The sequence below is a fragment of the Ruditapes philippinarum genome, unplaced genomic scaffold, assembly GCF_026571515.1.
Source record: "Ruditapes philippinarum isolate M1 unplaced genomic scaffold, ASM2657151v2 ctg1630_1_1_1_1, whole genome shotgun sequence".
NCBI classification, from domain to species: Eukaryota; Metazoa; Mollusca; class Bivalvia; order Venerida; family Veneridae; genus Ruditapes; species Ruditapes philippinarum.
Genome location: NW_026864902.1, coordinates 303014 through 320864, shown reverse-complemented (window position 1 = coordinate 320864; position 17851 = coordinate 303014). Strand labels below are relative to the sequence as shown.

Below are 17851 nucleotides of genomic sequence, written 5' to 3'. Positions count from 1 at the left end.
AACCATATTAAAACATTTTGATACCTGTTATAAACTTATATATTATAACATTTAAAATGCTGTGGGCAACGTCCCCGGGGACGAAGACCGGATAATATATATACAGCGGCAATATGAAATATTCGATCATTTCTTTTGCCTCGTAAAGGGAAGAGGGTTTTCTTGGGGGTCATTTATTTTATAAAATGGGGCTTGGTATGTTTTGGGGGAAGTGTCTTAATGGCTTTTTCAAAGAAATATATGTTTTTATAGTAATTTTCATTATTTGAAAGTGCTGTGGGCAACGTCCCCGAGGCAATCGCAACTACTCGGCCCCTTCCGTCAGTCTTCGGATATGGACCTCGAACGCAATAGTATGAATACACAGAACGGATGCGGTAGTTCGGTCTAACCTACGCTAAGAAACTAAACATGTTAACAAATAGTAATTTAATGCTTGGAGTTGTTGACAAGTTTATTTTCAATATACATGTATGTAGTAAAAGTCCACATAAATTAAGTGAATTCATAGGTACAATAGCAAACAATACATTATTTATATATTTATTATAATGGTTGTAGAAACCGAAAGTACAAAAAACCAACCTGTTGACATTTAGTCGGATTTGTTTAAAATTGAACATCAGTGGGCATACTTAAATTGCAAATTGTTGTCAGACATATTTTCAAGCATAAGAGTACCGGGACACACATTAGATGTCAAATGTATACATTCGTTTTACATTATCTCTGTTTCTGTTTACATCTGAAACCACGTGGTAGAACTACTTTCAATCCGTATTGTTTCCGAGGTTATTATAGATAATAGCCGAGACAGTTCCGAATGGTCCCCGGGGACGAAGACCGGATTATATATATTCAGCCGCGATATAAAATAGTCGATCATTTCTTTTGGCTCGTAAAGGGAAGTTTTCCCGGGAAGAGGGTTTTCTTGGGGGTCTTTTATTTTATAAAATGGGGCTTGGTATGTTTTGGGGGAAGTGTCTTAATGGCTTTTTCAAAGAAATATATGTTTTTATAGTAATTTTCATTACTTTAAAGTGCTGTGGGCAACGTCCCCGGGGACGAAGACCGGATTATATATATACAGCCGCGATATGAAATATCCGATCAATTCTTTTGCCTCGAAAAGGGAAGTTTTCACGGGAAGAGGGTTTTCTTGGGGGGTCTTTTATGTTATAAAATGGGGCTTGGTATGTTTTGGGGGGAGTGTCTTAATGGCTTTTTCAAAGAAATATATGTTTTTATAGTATTTTTTATTACTTGAAAGTGCTGTGGGCAACGTCCCCGGGGACGAAGTATATATACAGCCGCGATATGAAATATTCGATCAATTCTTTTGCCTTGCATTATGTAATCTTAACGGAATGAACTGAATTTAAATTATCATTTTGCATTCATTCCGTGAAATATCAAATATAAAAGCAAATTATTCATAAAATTATGTTGTAATATTTACGGAATGATCTGAATTGGGAACTTATCATTTTGCATTTATTCCGTTAAATTTAATATATTGATTAAATATCATATATTATATATTTGATATTGAAATTAATTAACAATCTGATGTGATCTTTACGGAATGAACTGAATTTTTAGTATCGTTCTGCATTCATTCCGTAAAATGTAATATATTAAACACACGGATGTGATATTTACGGAATGAACCAAATTTGAATTATCGTTTTCCAGTCCATAAAATATAAGAAATAGAACCTTATTGATCAACCATTTGATGTGTTCTTTTCTTGGGGGCGTATCGATTTGCATTCATTCCGTAAAACTTTATATATGAAACCAAATTTATTAACAATCTGATGTGATCTTTACGAAATGAACTAAATTTGAATAATCGTTTTGCATTCATTCCGTAAAATTAAATATTATTAAACTTAAATTTATTTGCACACGAATGTGAGATTTACGGAATGAATCAAATTTGAATTATGGTTTTCCAGTCCATAAAATATTAGAAATGGAACCTTATTGATCAACCATTTGATGTGTTCTTTACTTGGGGACGTATCGTTTTGATTTATTCCGTAAAACTTTATATATGTAATATGTAACCAATTTTATTAATAATCTGATGTGTTCTTTACGGAATTAACTAAATTTGAATAATCGTTTTGCATTCATTCCGTAAAATATCACAAATGGAATGAAATAACATATAATATGATATGCTCTAAACGAAATAAACTGAATACGAATTATCGCTTTCCATTCATTCCGTAAAATTTTGTAGATGGAACTAAAGTCATTTACAATTAGATATGTTCTTAATAGAATGTCACGATGGACTGGATTTGAATTATTCCTTAAAATACATGTTATTTCACATTAAGCCTAAGAAGGCTAATTCGCAAGTACGATATACAGGGATGATTAATGCGCGCGCATTATGAGTAATAATTTGTTTCTTAAATTAATTCAAGCGTTTACATGATACTGATTACATCTGATGTAAGTCACGCCAAATATAGTAACTTAAAAAAAGAGATTGTCCCCTTGGGGACGATGACCGGATTATGCCATTTAATCGAGGTAACTGTCAAAATTACTAAAGAACTTACAATTTCTTCAAAATATCCTGGATGTCTGTATCAAATAACGAAAGTCGAATCGAAAAAACATGGCTGACCTCAGTGACATGTCACGTGATTCAATCGCGCATTGATATTTTTTCTGTACACAGCACAAATTTACTGTAATTTTCGGTATCATGATACATTTCAAAATGTATGATAACCCTCCTGTAATGAATGAAGGTACGGATTTTCTAACTTGTTACCGACTATACGGAACTATTTACTACGTGCAAGTATATTTCAGCCGAAATTCGGTGCGCCATAAGCTTGATGTATAGCTTATAACTTTGGGTCGCTATTTAGCGCAATTTCTATCAATTTCCATCAATTTAAACAGACAATATTGTTACATACTTAATTAGTTTCTACTTGAAATACGTTTATGACAAGCTCTGTACATTTCTCTAAAACAACTTCTGCTATCGGGCAGGGAAAGTGTATTGTTTATTACACAGACTTGCTGTCTAGTCTCTATGCAGGCTGGCAGATATTAGCTATTCAGAGAGAATGTTCACGAATTAACGTGAATAAACGTTTGAAGCCGACTGCCAATAAATACTTAATTATATCCGACTAAGGAAGAAAAATGGATTCGAATTATGCTTTTAAACTTAATAAATTCCATATGTGTTTATTCAAGTTGGTGAAATAATTCTTTATCATGCATAAACATTTCTTTTAATTTTGAAAGATAAATTCTATATAAACTGTATTTCTTATGAATCAATAAATCTAATTTTTGAATGAATGGCAACTAATGAAATGGATATTAAAGAAGAGAACTCTCAAACGGAAGGTAAGATATAGTGAAATATAATCAAATATTAAAAGTTTCATATGAAAGTAAATATTTTATCAGATATATGTTTTACGTAAATTGCAATATTATCTGACATATTCTTTTTGAATATACAATATGTATGTGTTGTGATGCTTTGTTGTTTCTGATGCTTTTGCCTTCTCTCATTGTGACATTTATGAGCATGCAATATGCAATTAAAAATTATTTCAATGTCACTATTTCTCTGAACTTGGCCCTGTTTTTCTGTGAATTTGAGTTTTTATGATGATAGCGATTCACCTGTCTGTGTGTGTGTGTGTGTGTGTGCGCGCGTGCGTGCGTATGGTGTGCGTGTGTGTGTGTGTGTGTGTGTGTTATATAGTGAACTTAAAAAATCTTCTTGTGAATAACCACTTGTCCAATTTCAACCAAACTTGACAGGCTTGATCCTTGGGTGAAGGGCTTTCGAAGTTGTTCAAAGAATTTCATTCCATGCAGAAATCTGGTTGCCATGTCAACCAAAAGGAATAAGAATAAATTTTAAAAATCTTCTTGTAAAGACCCACAAGGCCTAGAGCATAGATATTTTGCATAAGGCATTGTCTGGTAAACCTCTACCAAGAGTGTTCAAATTATAGCCCTGGGGTCAAAAATGGCCCCTCCTCGGGGTCATTGATTTTCACTATAAGTGCATAAAGTAAAAACTTAAAATACCTTCTTGTCTGAAGGTATAAGGCTTAGAGCTTTGATATTTGGTATAATTATGATATCATCTATAGGTACTCTACCAAAGTTGTTCAATTTTTTCCTCTAGTGTCAAAATTAGCCCCACCCTGGGGGTCATAGGTTTTCCTTACATGTATATAGTAAAAACTTTAAAAAATCACCTTCTCGAAATTGACAAATGCTAGAGGTTAGATATTTTGCATGAAACATGTGTAGTGAACCTGTACCAAGATTGTTCAAATCATAGCCTTGGGGTTAAAATTGGCCCCGCCCCAGGGGTTATTGATTTTCACTTTGTACATTCAGTAAAAAATTAAAAATCTTCTTGTCTGAAGGTACAAGGGTTAGAGGTTTGATGTTTGCTATATCATATCATCTATAGGTCCTGTACCAAAGTTGTTCAAATTTTGCCCCTGGTGTCAAAATTGGCCCTGCCCGGGGGGATTCATTTTCATTATGTACACATAGTAAAAACAGAAACTAAAACAAATGTTTTTGAATTAGAGAAAGCTACAGCTTAGATATTTGACATGAAACCTTGTTTGGTGGACCTGTCTCCAGATTGTTTGAATTAAACACTTGGGTCAAAATTTTGCCATGCCTAAGGGGACAGTGACTTACCTTCTTGTCCTGTGATGTACAGCAATGAACTATGGACCACATGCACAACTTAAGTTGTAAAATTGAACTTTGATATGAGGTGACCAAGATTTTTATGATGTGACCTAGATGTAAAGCTATGAAATTTGAACCACAGATTTGAGCACAGATTAAGATGTAAAGTGAACTTTGATATCAGCTGACCTAGATTTTGACAAGGTGTCTTACTGTGTGACCTTTGATGTACAGTCATAAAATTTAGGCCATGTGAAATATGACCTTCACCACCAAATTCACTTGAATCAATTGCATTGATAGATCTTTTATTTGAATAACAATAGGTTTAATAACCACTAATCTGATAATAATAATTAGATAGGTCAGGGATTTATGCATTATGGCAATCTTCAATTGTATAGAAACAAAATAAATTATGTTCCTACACTATTATTTAGTGTTGTATTAATGCGGTGGCATATCATTTTTCACTTTTCACAAATGCAATCTTGTTTTTGTATGAATTTATTTCATGCCTATAATGCTATTTCACAGCATTTTGTTTTCCTAAATTCTTATCTAAAGAATTAATCTGACGTCAATATTATGAGCGGAAATAAACATGGGACATTCTACATCAGAAGCAATTATATTGATCCGATCTTGGGTTTTATTTACATTTGTCCGATCGATTGCTAATATTACATATTGCGTTTTCTGTCTGGACAACCTAATAATTTGCAAAAACTTGTATTATGTCCCCCATCTTGGCATGAAAGTATCATGGGAGGTTATAAATATAGAATGTATTTAATGTTGAACTGGAGATTGTAAAACGCAACAAAAAATACTCACACATACAAATAATGAAACGGAAACTAACCTAACAAACACACAACAAATAAATAAATTTTATGTACCTTTAAAGTTAGCATGATTTACTACGGTGTTCCGTTTGGACAGTATTGATTTTTAATTTAGTCTGTTATGTTACCGCGATGCACGATGGTACGATGGTGAAAACACGATGGCACGTTGGTACGATGGTGAAAACACGATGATACGATGATGAAATCACACGATTGCGCGATGGTACCATGATGAAAACGCGATGGTACGATGGTGAAATCACGATAGTACGATGGTGAAAACGCGATGGTACGATGATGAAATCACGATAGTACGATGGTGAAAACGCGATGTCACCATCGCACTATCGCACAATCGCGATTTCACCATCGTACCATCGCGTTTTCACCATCGTACTATCGTGATTTCACCATCGTACCATCGCGTTTTCATCATGGTACTATCGTGTTTTCACCATCGTACCATCGCGTTTTCAACGCGATGGCACGATGGTGAAAACGCGATGGCACGATGATGAAAACACGATGGCGCGATGGTACGATGGTGAAAGCACGACGGTGAAATCGCGATGGTACGATGGTGAAAAGAAAACGCGATGTAATATCGCATTTTCACCATCGTACACTCGCGCAATCGCGATTTCACCATCGTACCATCGCGTTTTCATCATCGTGCCATCGCGCTTTAACCAGCGTACCATCGTGCATTGCGGGTACAGACTAAATAAAAAGTCACATTTGTCCAAACGGAACACCGTATTTACAATAATTTAGCCTGTATTTGAAATAGTGTTAGTTTACTCAAATAACTTTAGATTTAGGCAAATAGATTCTCACATATACTTGTAAGGTAGTAACTGACCAACAACCAGTTTAATTTACAATTATTTTAGTGTTAGTTGGCGTTATCTACCTTACTGTATATGTTTTATCGTATTTATGTCATTTACATTCAATTTTTAATAAATACTTTAACAAACTATCTTTCTTCTCTATTTTCTTTCAGAAATGCACAAAACTGATAAAATTGTCAACGGCAAAAATGATTCAAATCACAGGGACGCAAGCAATAAATCATGTATCACAAAGGAAGCCTGTGGAACGTTTCTGGATAACTCAGATCAGTGCGAAAAGATTGCCAATCACTCAGCTCAATGCAAAACGCTAGTAAATCATACAGACCATTGTAAAACGCTTATAAATCTCGAACACTCGGCGGGAGCCGTCGATTTTAGTAATGATCAATCATGTTCAAATGACAGTGGTGCAAACACGCCTTTGTTATACAATGGAGACGATCTCTCTGAAACATCAGACAGTATTGCTAGAACAGGCATCCTTCGTCGAAAGTCGTATAACAATGAGTCATGTGAACAAAGTTGCTGTAGCAATAACGGTATCATTATTAACAATCATGATTTAAGTGCGTTTAATGATCAACTGGCAAGTAGTGAAGAAGAAGACACTATTGCCAGTAGATTAGATATAGAGAAAATCAGCAGCATTAAAAGTAAAAGATCAGGAAGTCAAAAAACTAAAAGAAAAGAGTCGTTCGAGCAAAGGCTGAAACGAACATTTACAATAAGAGATGCACATACCAGTGAAGTTACTAAACGTGCTCTAGCAATTATGATAAAATATTCTCTTTTCATCTTCAATTTTGTGTCTTGGGTAAGTATATGAACTGTTTCTTTTCTTACTTATTCATTTAAATAGGATAACCGCATAAAAAGCAGTTTTGTTACTATATACATGTATACAAGTGTATTAAAACCCGAATCTAAAGGCATAATAAAGCGGAAAAAACGCGTAATAACGCGAAGAAAAAATGCGTTATAATGCAAAGTAAAAGAAGCAAAATGTGTAATAACGCGAATTATAGCATAAAATCGGCTATTTTTACCTCTTTTGCCCATGTTATAACGGGACCAAAACCATGTGTTAACATAGTCACGCGCTCTTGTTATAGCCTTACATACAGGGCCAAGTAAACAAACAAACAAACATTTGATGATTTTAGCTTTTTGCCAAAGTGTTATATTGAAATTATTGCTATGCCGGAAATACGGCGTATATACATCGTCGCTAATCTAGGTTGTCGCCCTTTCTAAGAAACGGACAGTTGTCAATGTAAACAAATAAATGTCATTCAGTTTAACCCTCAAAATAACTTACAAAACAAGATAACACAAAATGAATATGAGAAAATGTTGTTTTATTGATGTTTATATTGACAAATTCTCTTTATATTTCTTAGAGAGAATAATGTTTGTGCCTGATATTCTTTTATAAACTTGTGAGCTTGAAAAAAAAACGATTCTGATCAGACTGATGTCACTGATCTTTTTTCTACCATCAATCTGATATCATTCTAGGAATTTCTGAGGGTCATGTTTTGTCTTGGGCAGAGTAATTTAATGGTTTTTTTTTTCTTGAGTTAATAAATCCCCAATGTTAAGCTTTGTTAAATCAATTAAAATTCGAATTTTCGAACGGTTCTGAGCATTTGTATTTCCTAAGTAGTTGGCCCCGGAAAAATAATACGCGTACGTAAAACATGTAGAATTGGATAAATACCGTCCAAGCACAAGTATTTATAGTCTGGTTCCCGTCGTACTATAAAATTTTGAACGGAGAGAAAAGAGCAGGTAATCCAGACTAAAGTATTTAATGTATGTGTTTTGTACTAAATATACAATATGAATCCTTTTTAAAATTTTATGCTATAACAGCGTCAACGCACGTTTATTTCGTGTTGTAAAGTCTGCAGAGTCCCTCGGAACTGTTGGAGCCCTACTGGGCTCGGGCACCAACCGTTCCTCGGGACTCTGCAGACGTTATAACACGAAAAAACGTGCGTTAACCCTATATATCAAAGGGCTGCAAGCTCTGTGGTATTTTCTGATCTTTGCAATCTAAATCGTGCTGTATATATTTTCCTGTAAAAGTTATTGTTATATACTATAATTCATCTTACAGGGCACCGAGATGCAGCGACTGCATTTAGATTTTTTTATTATAACAGTTTACGTTTGATACATACGGAATTTTGCATGACTAGAGTTGCATCAAAAAATCATTTATGTTCATTTTCTATGACAGCCACACTTTATCCTTGCATATCGTGGCTTCTTCCTTAAAAAAGACACATAAAAAATTAGGTGCCTTGACTGGGATTTGAACCCCTGGCCCCGTGTTCACAAAGATTAAAGGATCAGGATCAAGATCAAAATCAAATCTAAAAACTCTAATATTCTTCATTTTTTATCCTCATAGATTAAATTTCTAATATTAATTTGATAAAACTGGACTTGCAATAGCAAATTAATAAAATTTTAGAATAAATTTATTGTAATTCTTACAAGATACGGGCATTTTACAGTTGATCCAAATATCGATCCTGATCCTAAAATTGATCCTTATTTTGATCCGAATATTAAATTTTTTGTATTTGTTTTGTTATTTCTTGATTTTATCCCAAAATAGTTTGGTTTCTTTGCAAATCAACATTTTTTTTACATTTTGATTATTTACCATGTAATTCTAGCAAAACACGATTAATTTTAGTAACATAAAACAATGAATCACTTGATCTTGATCCTGATCTTTTCTTAGTGAACACGGGGCCAGACCTTTCACACCCTAAACAAGCTCGTTACCCCTGCACCACGGAGAGGTTATACGAAGAAAGCCTGAATAAAATCATATAATACTAAATTTAAAATTTCCATTTCGGGTTTGTAATCCTTATTAATTTCGAGGTATTTTGTTTACGATAAACCTGCTGTTTAACACTGATGTAAATAGTTTAGCGAAAATCTTCTCGTCAAAACAGTCCGAAATATATATTCCACTACTCACAGTCAGATTTATTTGTGTATTACGCTCTGCAGTATTCCGTCATCGACATCGCTAAAAATAGCATTCATTGATTAAAATGGCATTCATCCGCGTATTTTGTGATTCTGCATTTATTCACATTTCTATAAGCCAACGCTTCTTTTAAACTTTGAATGCGTTGTAATTTGTTGGATACTTGTAACAAAGTAAAAATATTTCTTTCTTTTACATCGCTAGTATTAAGCTGTTTTGAGAACTACTTGTTGTTAGGTTTGTCGTGAAATTCTGTGTCAGAGATTGAATGATAGCATTGAATTTCCTGATCTGCGATCAGAAAATACAAAAAGGCGTTATAACGCGAATAAAGACATTTTAACGTGCAATTAGAAATCAAAAGGCGTTAAAATGCGAATAAAGTTATACGCGAACCGGGCGTCATAAGTATGCGAATCAAAAGGCGTGATAACACAAAGCAAAAGGCGAAATAACGTCGAATTTAATACTACATGAATGCTAATTTATTATTTTCAATTATCTACGAATACGTCCAAATGCCACAGAGATCTTTTAAGCTCACACCTGCGCTAGCTCAGGGTGAGCTTTTAGGATCGTTGACTGTCCGTCGTCTGTCGTTCATCGTTCCTCCAAACTTGTTCGTGAACACTCTCGCGGTCTCATTTTTGCCTCAATCATTATCAAACTTTGTCAGGATGCTTATCTAGGTAATAGCTCGGATGAGTTCGAACATGGGTCATCTCGGATTAAAAAACTAGGTCACAGGAGCTTAAAATAGAAAAACCTTGTTAACACTCTAGCGGTCACATATTTGCCTCAATCATCATCAAACTTGGTGAGGTTGCTTGTCTCGGTAATTGCTAGAATGAGTTCAAACATGGGTCATCTCGGATGAAAAACTAGGTCACAGGCGCTAAAAATAGAAAAACCTTGTTTACACTAGCGGTCACATTTTTGACTCGATCATCGTCAAACTTGGTCAGGATGCTTGTCTAGGTAAATGCTCGGATGAGTTCAAACATGGGTTATCTCGGATGAAAAACTAGGTCACAGGAGCTAAGAATAGAAAAACATTGTTAACACTCTAGTGGCTACTGTTTTGATCCAAAATATCCTGGAAATTGTTCTGAAAGTTTGTTTTAATGATTTCTAGGTCAAGTTTGAATATGGGTCACCTGAGGTCAAAAACTAGGTCACACCGCCCAAATATGGATACACCTTGTTAACGCTCTAGTGGTCACATTTTTGACTCAATAATCATCAAAGTTGGTCAGGATGCTTGTCTGGGTAATTACTCGCACGAGTTTAAACATGGTTTATCTCGGACGAAAAACTAGGTCACAGGAGCTAAAACTAGAAAAATCTTGTTAACACTCTAGTGACTACTGTTATGATCCAGATATCCTGGAAATTGGTCTGAAAGTTTATTTTGATAATTTCTAGGTCAATTTCGAATATGGGTCACCTGGGTTCATAAACTAGGTCACACCGCCCAAATATGGGAAAACCTTGTTAACACTCAAGTGGTCACATTTTTGACTTAATTATCATCAAACTTGGTCAGGATGCTTGTATGACTTTGAACATGGGTCATCTTGGATGAAAAACTTGGTCACAGGAAATAATCAAAGCACTGAATGTACTGATGGGGAGGCTATGACAGAATGTTTCAGACTTATAGTTTCTTTTCTTTTTGCTTAAAATGTGCTGTTGTTTCACTTATTACCAAAATAAGAAGATATGCACATTGCGCTATTTATCCTTACTGTTGTGTTCAACCATTCATATATATGGTTAATATGGTTGACTATTCATTTTGTTAATATTCCAGAACATTTCATTGTGATCTACATTCGGACTGTTAATCATGCAAATTTTGAAAAACCTAAACTGTCAATAATAAATGACATACCAGCAAGTATGACGACTGTTCATTATAAGATATTCTAACACGACCCGTATTTTTCCCTATTGAACATACGCCCTCGTGATATAATTCCCCGCATCCGAACTCCAAACAGTGATGTTATTGAGCAATAAAATCACAGTGGGATATATTATTTCTTAAACAATAACATTTTACAACTGACGGTTCCTTATCAAAATATTCTAGGACTGTTCATCATAAATACTTTATGTCAGTAGTATAGGGGACGGTTTGGCCCCACGACTGCGCATGCGCGACGCCATATTGGATTCTATTTTTAGAATGACATCATCGTTCTATTTTTAGGATTTGATCATCGTTCTTTTTTAATCTAACGGAAGTATACGGAGCTGACTCGTATACCCGATCTAGGGCTTGAATCGCGGACATTGTAGGCCAGGTCCTCGGCCCTAGACGGAGAGATAATTACCATCATTACAGATAAAAGAAATATTTGTAAATAGATACGTGCTTAAAATTTTAATTTATAAATTAAATAAAAACATAGTTTTTTAATATGTTCAAAATAAATAATATGTATACCTTTGTAAAATATAAGTTGTTAACTTACCGACATCTAGTAAGGGAATGACTGTCATGGCGTCGCGTCCTTGTAGACTGCGCATGTGCCGATCTTTTTTTAGTCTCGGTATTTCACAATCACCAGGAGCTATTTCATCAGCCCCACGCGGGTGTCAATGAATGAAAAAGGCATTAAGTACAGTCGCCACTTTGTCTAGATTTATAATACCTAGCGGAACTATGTTGAACAAAAACTCTTTATACTTCGTTACTGAATATAGCTTTTCATTAATCACAAAAGATAAAAAGAATTTATTATCCTTTCAAACGCAGCGACCGTAAAGTAAAAACTCATCAACGAGAAATTGCTACGCATGCATTAACATATTTTAACACTTTATATATTGTACCCCTTAATTAGGTTCCTTTTAAGTGCATGCTACGGTCAACTGATTGCATATTTTAAAAACGGTTGCCCTTAGCAACTGGTCAAATTTTGTGATTTTTATGAACACTTCAGATTCCTATTTTTTATACGAAAATTAATTTTGAATGAAATTTATAATACACTTATGTATAAGAAAGTTGTAAACTGATTTTGAATGAAATTTATAATACAATTAAGCTATAAACCGTTTTTTCATCGTTTGGGCAACCGTTTACGCTCAAAATTTTTGAGATAAGGTCGTTATAAGATAGAATGAATCGAAAGCTTTCGTTTTGACCCGGGGTTCTGGATTCGATTTTCAGCCGTTTTCAAGTTATGACGCAAGAGCGATTTTAAACCCTAAATTGCGAAAGTCAATAAAAACGTTAGAACTTTTAACCAGTCGATCCGTGTCGTCGCGCTGATTAAGAAAATATATAGTTTTATGGGTTTATCTTTACCGTTTTCGAGTAATTCGAGTTTAAAGACACCGGAAGTGACGTCACGATAATTTGAAAATTGATTTTTTCAGTCATTACTTGACCGAATATACACGTGTTTGGTATCGTTGGAAAGCATTTTACCACACCTGTTACCTGACGATATTTTAAAAGCCATTGGACCGGAACTGAAATCACTAAAGCGTAAAAACGTGTTTTTGTACCACGCCTGGACCGAATTAAGGCGTGTTTGGTATCAAATGAAATGTCTAAAGCCGCTCTTTATGAATACGGACTAAAATCGAAATTAAAATCACTCATGCGTAAAAATTATTAAAATAACTAAAATAAGCTTACCCCCAGTCTATAATCCTCGCTATCTAAATCGGAAATGAATGAATCGTTACGGTTAAGCGAAATGAATGGAGTTAAAGAAGCGTTCTGATTGGTCACTAATAAGACAGTACTTGCACATTTTCATTGGTCTAACTGCAACATGATTTGACTAAACAGAGAGAGGCGGGGGCTAGTTGTCTTGTATTCCGGGGCAATAGCAAAAGTATTTTGATTGACTCGAAAGCAGGCTGGACAACCGTTCCTTGCAATGTGTAAACATACATAAAACAAGTGAGGAGGAGGTGGAGGAGGTGGAGGAGAAGAGGTGGAGGTGGAGGAATGGAGGAGGAGGTGATAGACCTGACCAAATGCTTCGAAATAAACCCTAGGTTCTCGATTCGATTTTTAGCAAAATATGTTATGCATTTGATGAATAATAATAGTAAGCTTATTTATTGATGTCAGTTTGTGCCGAGGACTAAAACTTTCGTTAATAATTTCGAAGTAATTTGGGAAATCTCAAGTCTTTCGTCCCCAAGACATTTCGACCCTAATGTAGCATAGTCTAATTTTTTAGACTGCATAACCGACAGATTTTACATATTGATTTTTCACAGATGTCTGCCTTTACAGGGAAAACCGGCATATACGCCTACAATTTGTTGGTCTTAACGTCCGTAACGTCGCTACCAAATGGGGCACATTCTTTAATATTTCAGAATAATTTTATTTTATCTTCATGTTTATACATTCACTAACTTATAATTTTATTCAATGAATAAAGGGATTCTATGAAAGATTAGAAATAAATGATTTTTGTGAAGTTGGCGGCCTGAAAAAGAAAAAATCACTTTCAGAGAACTTTTACATATTCTCATTTTTGTGAAGTTGGCGGCCTGGCAGCCCAGCGGCCTGACGGCCAAAAATTTTAATGTTGTAGAAATATTATTTTAACAATAAAACGGCATTTAATGAAGTTTTAAAGATAATTAGTGTTATTTAAAGGATAATTCAAAAGAAAAATTCACTTTCAGAGAACTTTTTTATTTTGTCATTTTTGTGAAGTTGGCGGCCCAGCGGCCTGGCGGCCAAAAATTTTAATGTTGTAGAAATGTTATTTTTTCAATAAACGGCATTTAATGAAGTTTTAAAGATAATAAGTGTTATTTAAAGGATAATTCAAAAGAAAAAATCACTTTCAGAGAACTTTTTTGTATTCTCTTTTTTTGTGAAGTTGGCGGCCTGGCAGCCCAGCGGCCTGACGGCCAAAAATTTTAATGTTGTAGAAATGTTATTTTAACAATAAAACGGCATTTAATGAAGTTTTAAAGATAATTATTGTTATTTAAATGATATATAAAAAGAAAAAATCACTTTCAGAGAACTTTTTTATTTTCTCATTTTTTTGTGAAGTTGGCGGCCTGGAAGCCCAGCGGCCTGACGGCCAAAAATTTTAATGTTGTAGAAATGTTATTTTTACAATAAAACGGCATGTAATGAAGTTTTAAAGATAAAAAGTGTTATTTAAAGGATAATTCAAAAGAAAAAATCACTTTCAGAGAACTTTTTTGTATTCTCTTTTTTTGTGAAGTTGGCGGCCTGGCAGCCCAGCAGCCTGACGGCCAACAATTTTAATGTTGTAGAAATGTTATTTTAACAATAAAACGGCATTTAATGAAGTTTTAAAGATAATTATTGTTATTTAAATGATATATAAAAAGAAAAAATCACTTTCAGAGAACTTTTTTATTTTGTCATTTTTGTGAAGTTGGCAGCCCAGCGGCCTGGCGGCCAAAAATTTTAATGTTGTAGAAATGTTATTTTAACAAAAAAACGGCATTTAATGAAGTTTAAAAAAAAATTATTGTTATTTAAAGGATATATAGAAAGAAAAAAAATCATTTTCAGAGAACTTTTTTATTTTCTCATTTTCCATAGGGAACGAGCCTTGGCGTTGGGATTTCCCTTTCCTCTATCTAACCAAATGGTTGATTATTTTTCTCACTCACCTGGACACACAAATATCAGTGAATCTACTTGCTACGCGCATTACAACGTACCTAGTTTTGAAAAGCGAGGGCTTAGGCGCCTGACTTTCTATGATTAAAAAGCATTATGTACGTCCGCAGAAATTCTACTGACCAAGTTTATGTGTGATGCAAGGTTATCATGATAAAACACACCAATATTAAAGTCGAAAAGTGTCATAATATAAGTGTTTATATGGAATTCAGTCGGTTGACAAAAAGCGTTTACCGTTTACAAAGCTGTTTCTACTTATTTGGTTATTTTGGCCGAATATTCAATTAAATTATCAAAATGAGATTCGTCATTAAGAAGCATCTATTATTGAGAGATAATAAATTATAAACCCCTTCATCATTTCCGATAGAGGACCTTTTCTGTTCTAATGTTGTTTGAAACCGGTTTGTACCTTAAAGATTAAAGTGATAGCGTTTGTGTAGATGAGCTACGCAATTCGCGGGTCAGTGATTTCCCACAAATATTACGAAAATTTTCAAACAATATTTTTTTTATGTTTATTATTTATATCAGATACATAGGTAAATGTGTTGAGTACGTTTAAGATAATTATTTAGTGACGCAGTGGTCAAGTCCACTATAAGGGTGTAAAACAGTTATCATATTGTATTTATCATCTTTTAACGATATAAACAAACAAAAACTACCAATTTGCCAACCGTCCACTTAACGCAGTAGGTAAGACTGTCAGTTAAATTTCTAGTTGAATATCAATGCGATGCAGGTTCGATTCGCAAAAATTATTTTTGTATGAAGAATATTTAAACGCACTACGATTACTTAATATTTATAATTTGAATATATGGATCAATATATAACATTATATTTTTACTTTTCTGATAATGCTTTCTCCTGATGTGTGGCGTTTTCTCTAACTGTACGCAAGTGCATATCAACCCGTGTCCAAAAATATCTGATGCATTTGTAACTATTTGAAACAAAACCGGCCAAATAAGAAAAAGATACATAAGACAGTCAAATGTAATAGTACTTATATATATAACCATGATTCGACCATGAATATAACACTGAAACGTTCGCTCTGCCTACTGCGCTATCAAGGCACATAAAATTCATAAGGCATCAGCTTGCCTTACCTTTTTTATGGAAAACCATGGCTGTCTTATATTGTTCTTTTTTTAATTTATTTAACCATTTGGATAATTTATAAGTTCGCTTCGACTATATATGAATTGAAAACACCTTCTAATTTAACCGGAATCCATTATGTTAATCCACAGCTACAATATATGAAAACATACCGTCAGTGTATGAAACAGAGTTAGCAATATATAAGTTGATTTTCTCGATATATGATTCCAGTTCTTCAATATATGGTACCAAAGTAGCCATGTATGGAACCAGATATCCTGATATTAAACCGAGTTATCACAAATATTAATTCATTTTTCAATATATGAAACCAATGTATCAATTTATGAAACCAAAGTAGAAATTTGGATTTAATAAGATATCTAATTCCATACATAGCTACCATATATTGAAGAACTGGATATATTGAGAAAATCAACTTATATCACGGGGGAGAATCACGCCGTTCGTTACCCAAACAAACAAGATGGCGGATGCAGCCAGAAAAAGTAGGGTTTTCCCCTTTTCTCTGAAATTCGTGATGTTCTAATGTAAAAGTACATATAACAACCTTCTTTTTCCTGGCACACATGATTTAATTTCATGATGTTTCGTCCCGTGCTTCATCTGAAATGCGCGTCACCAGATTCGAAGCGAGAGAATTTTCCATCGGTTTGATCGTGGTAACGTACGGCTTTTTCTCTCAAATTCACTGTTTCGTTTACATATATGTATATTAACTAAAACCACTGACTTTAAAAAGTTGTAATATGTCGTCATCTAAGCATTCATGCCCATTCTGACTAAAATAACTGCTGAAAATATTAATATCGGGGCATTTTCTGGAAATGATAACATATGGCGCACAAAATATCAATGATAACGTACGGCGCATTTTTTTCTGATTAATTGATTTTCTTTATAATAAAAAAGTTATGTTTACAAGACATAAGAGGATGTGTAGAACCAAATAAAGAAACTTAAATAAATAATATTAGTGTCCAGCTTTATATGTCATCCAATGAAAGCACTGTATTTCTTAAAAATTCTTTGTGTAAATTTTCATAGATGATATATCAAAGTCCGTTCATAGCAGCCTTCTATTTTTAATAGTGTTTCATAGAACCGCGTTTGTGCAAATGGACAGGTATAGTGACGAAATAAAGTTAATATTAATGTAGGCAAATAAAGCTTGACACTAAGTATGTTTGTATTCATCCGTAGCTGTTCTAGAGAAAAAAAGAAATATTCTCCGGTCGCTATCGCTCCCGTCGAAGTTTCTAATTTCTGTAGAACAACACGGATGAACACTAACATATACTTTGTAAACACTAGTTTAAGAGAAGCGTAATAATTTTTAAAACCGTTCTTTCATAAAGATAATGATGTCATCTAAGCGCATGAGCGGTCTTGCACTAAAGGTTTCAGACGGGTTTTCCGACATGGTTAAAAACATCAAAATCCAAATCCGATTTAAAACTTTATATTTAACACTCGAAATTAATAAGCAAATTCCAATGTAACTCTATTATTGCCGATACCTGCAATTTTATTTAATTTTTTTAATTATTGTTTTTGTCGGGGCATTTGTGGAAAAAAACGCCAGAATATGATAGGCAAATTATTGCATGTAATTGTTTTG

The 17851-nt window shown here is 34.0% G+C and overlaps 1 protein-coding gene across 1 annotated transcript in view; it reads left to right on the top strand.

Annotated features, from left to right (window-relative positions):
• Positions 1-2652: 2652 nt before the first annotated feature.
• The window catches only part of LOC132727215 (uncharacterized), a 68840-nt gene continuing 53641 nt past the window's right edge, over positions 2653-17851 (top strand). The window contains exons 1-2 of the mRNA XM_060712634.1: positions 2653-3390; positions 6574-7238. Coding sequence (XP_060568617.1) covers positions 3342-3390; positions 6574-7238 — 714 coding nt within the window. The 5' untranslated portion in view covers positions 2653-3341. The remainder of the gene's footprint in view (positions 3391-6573; positions 7239-17851) is intronic.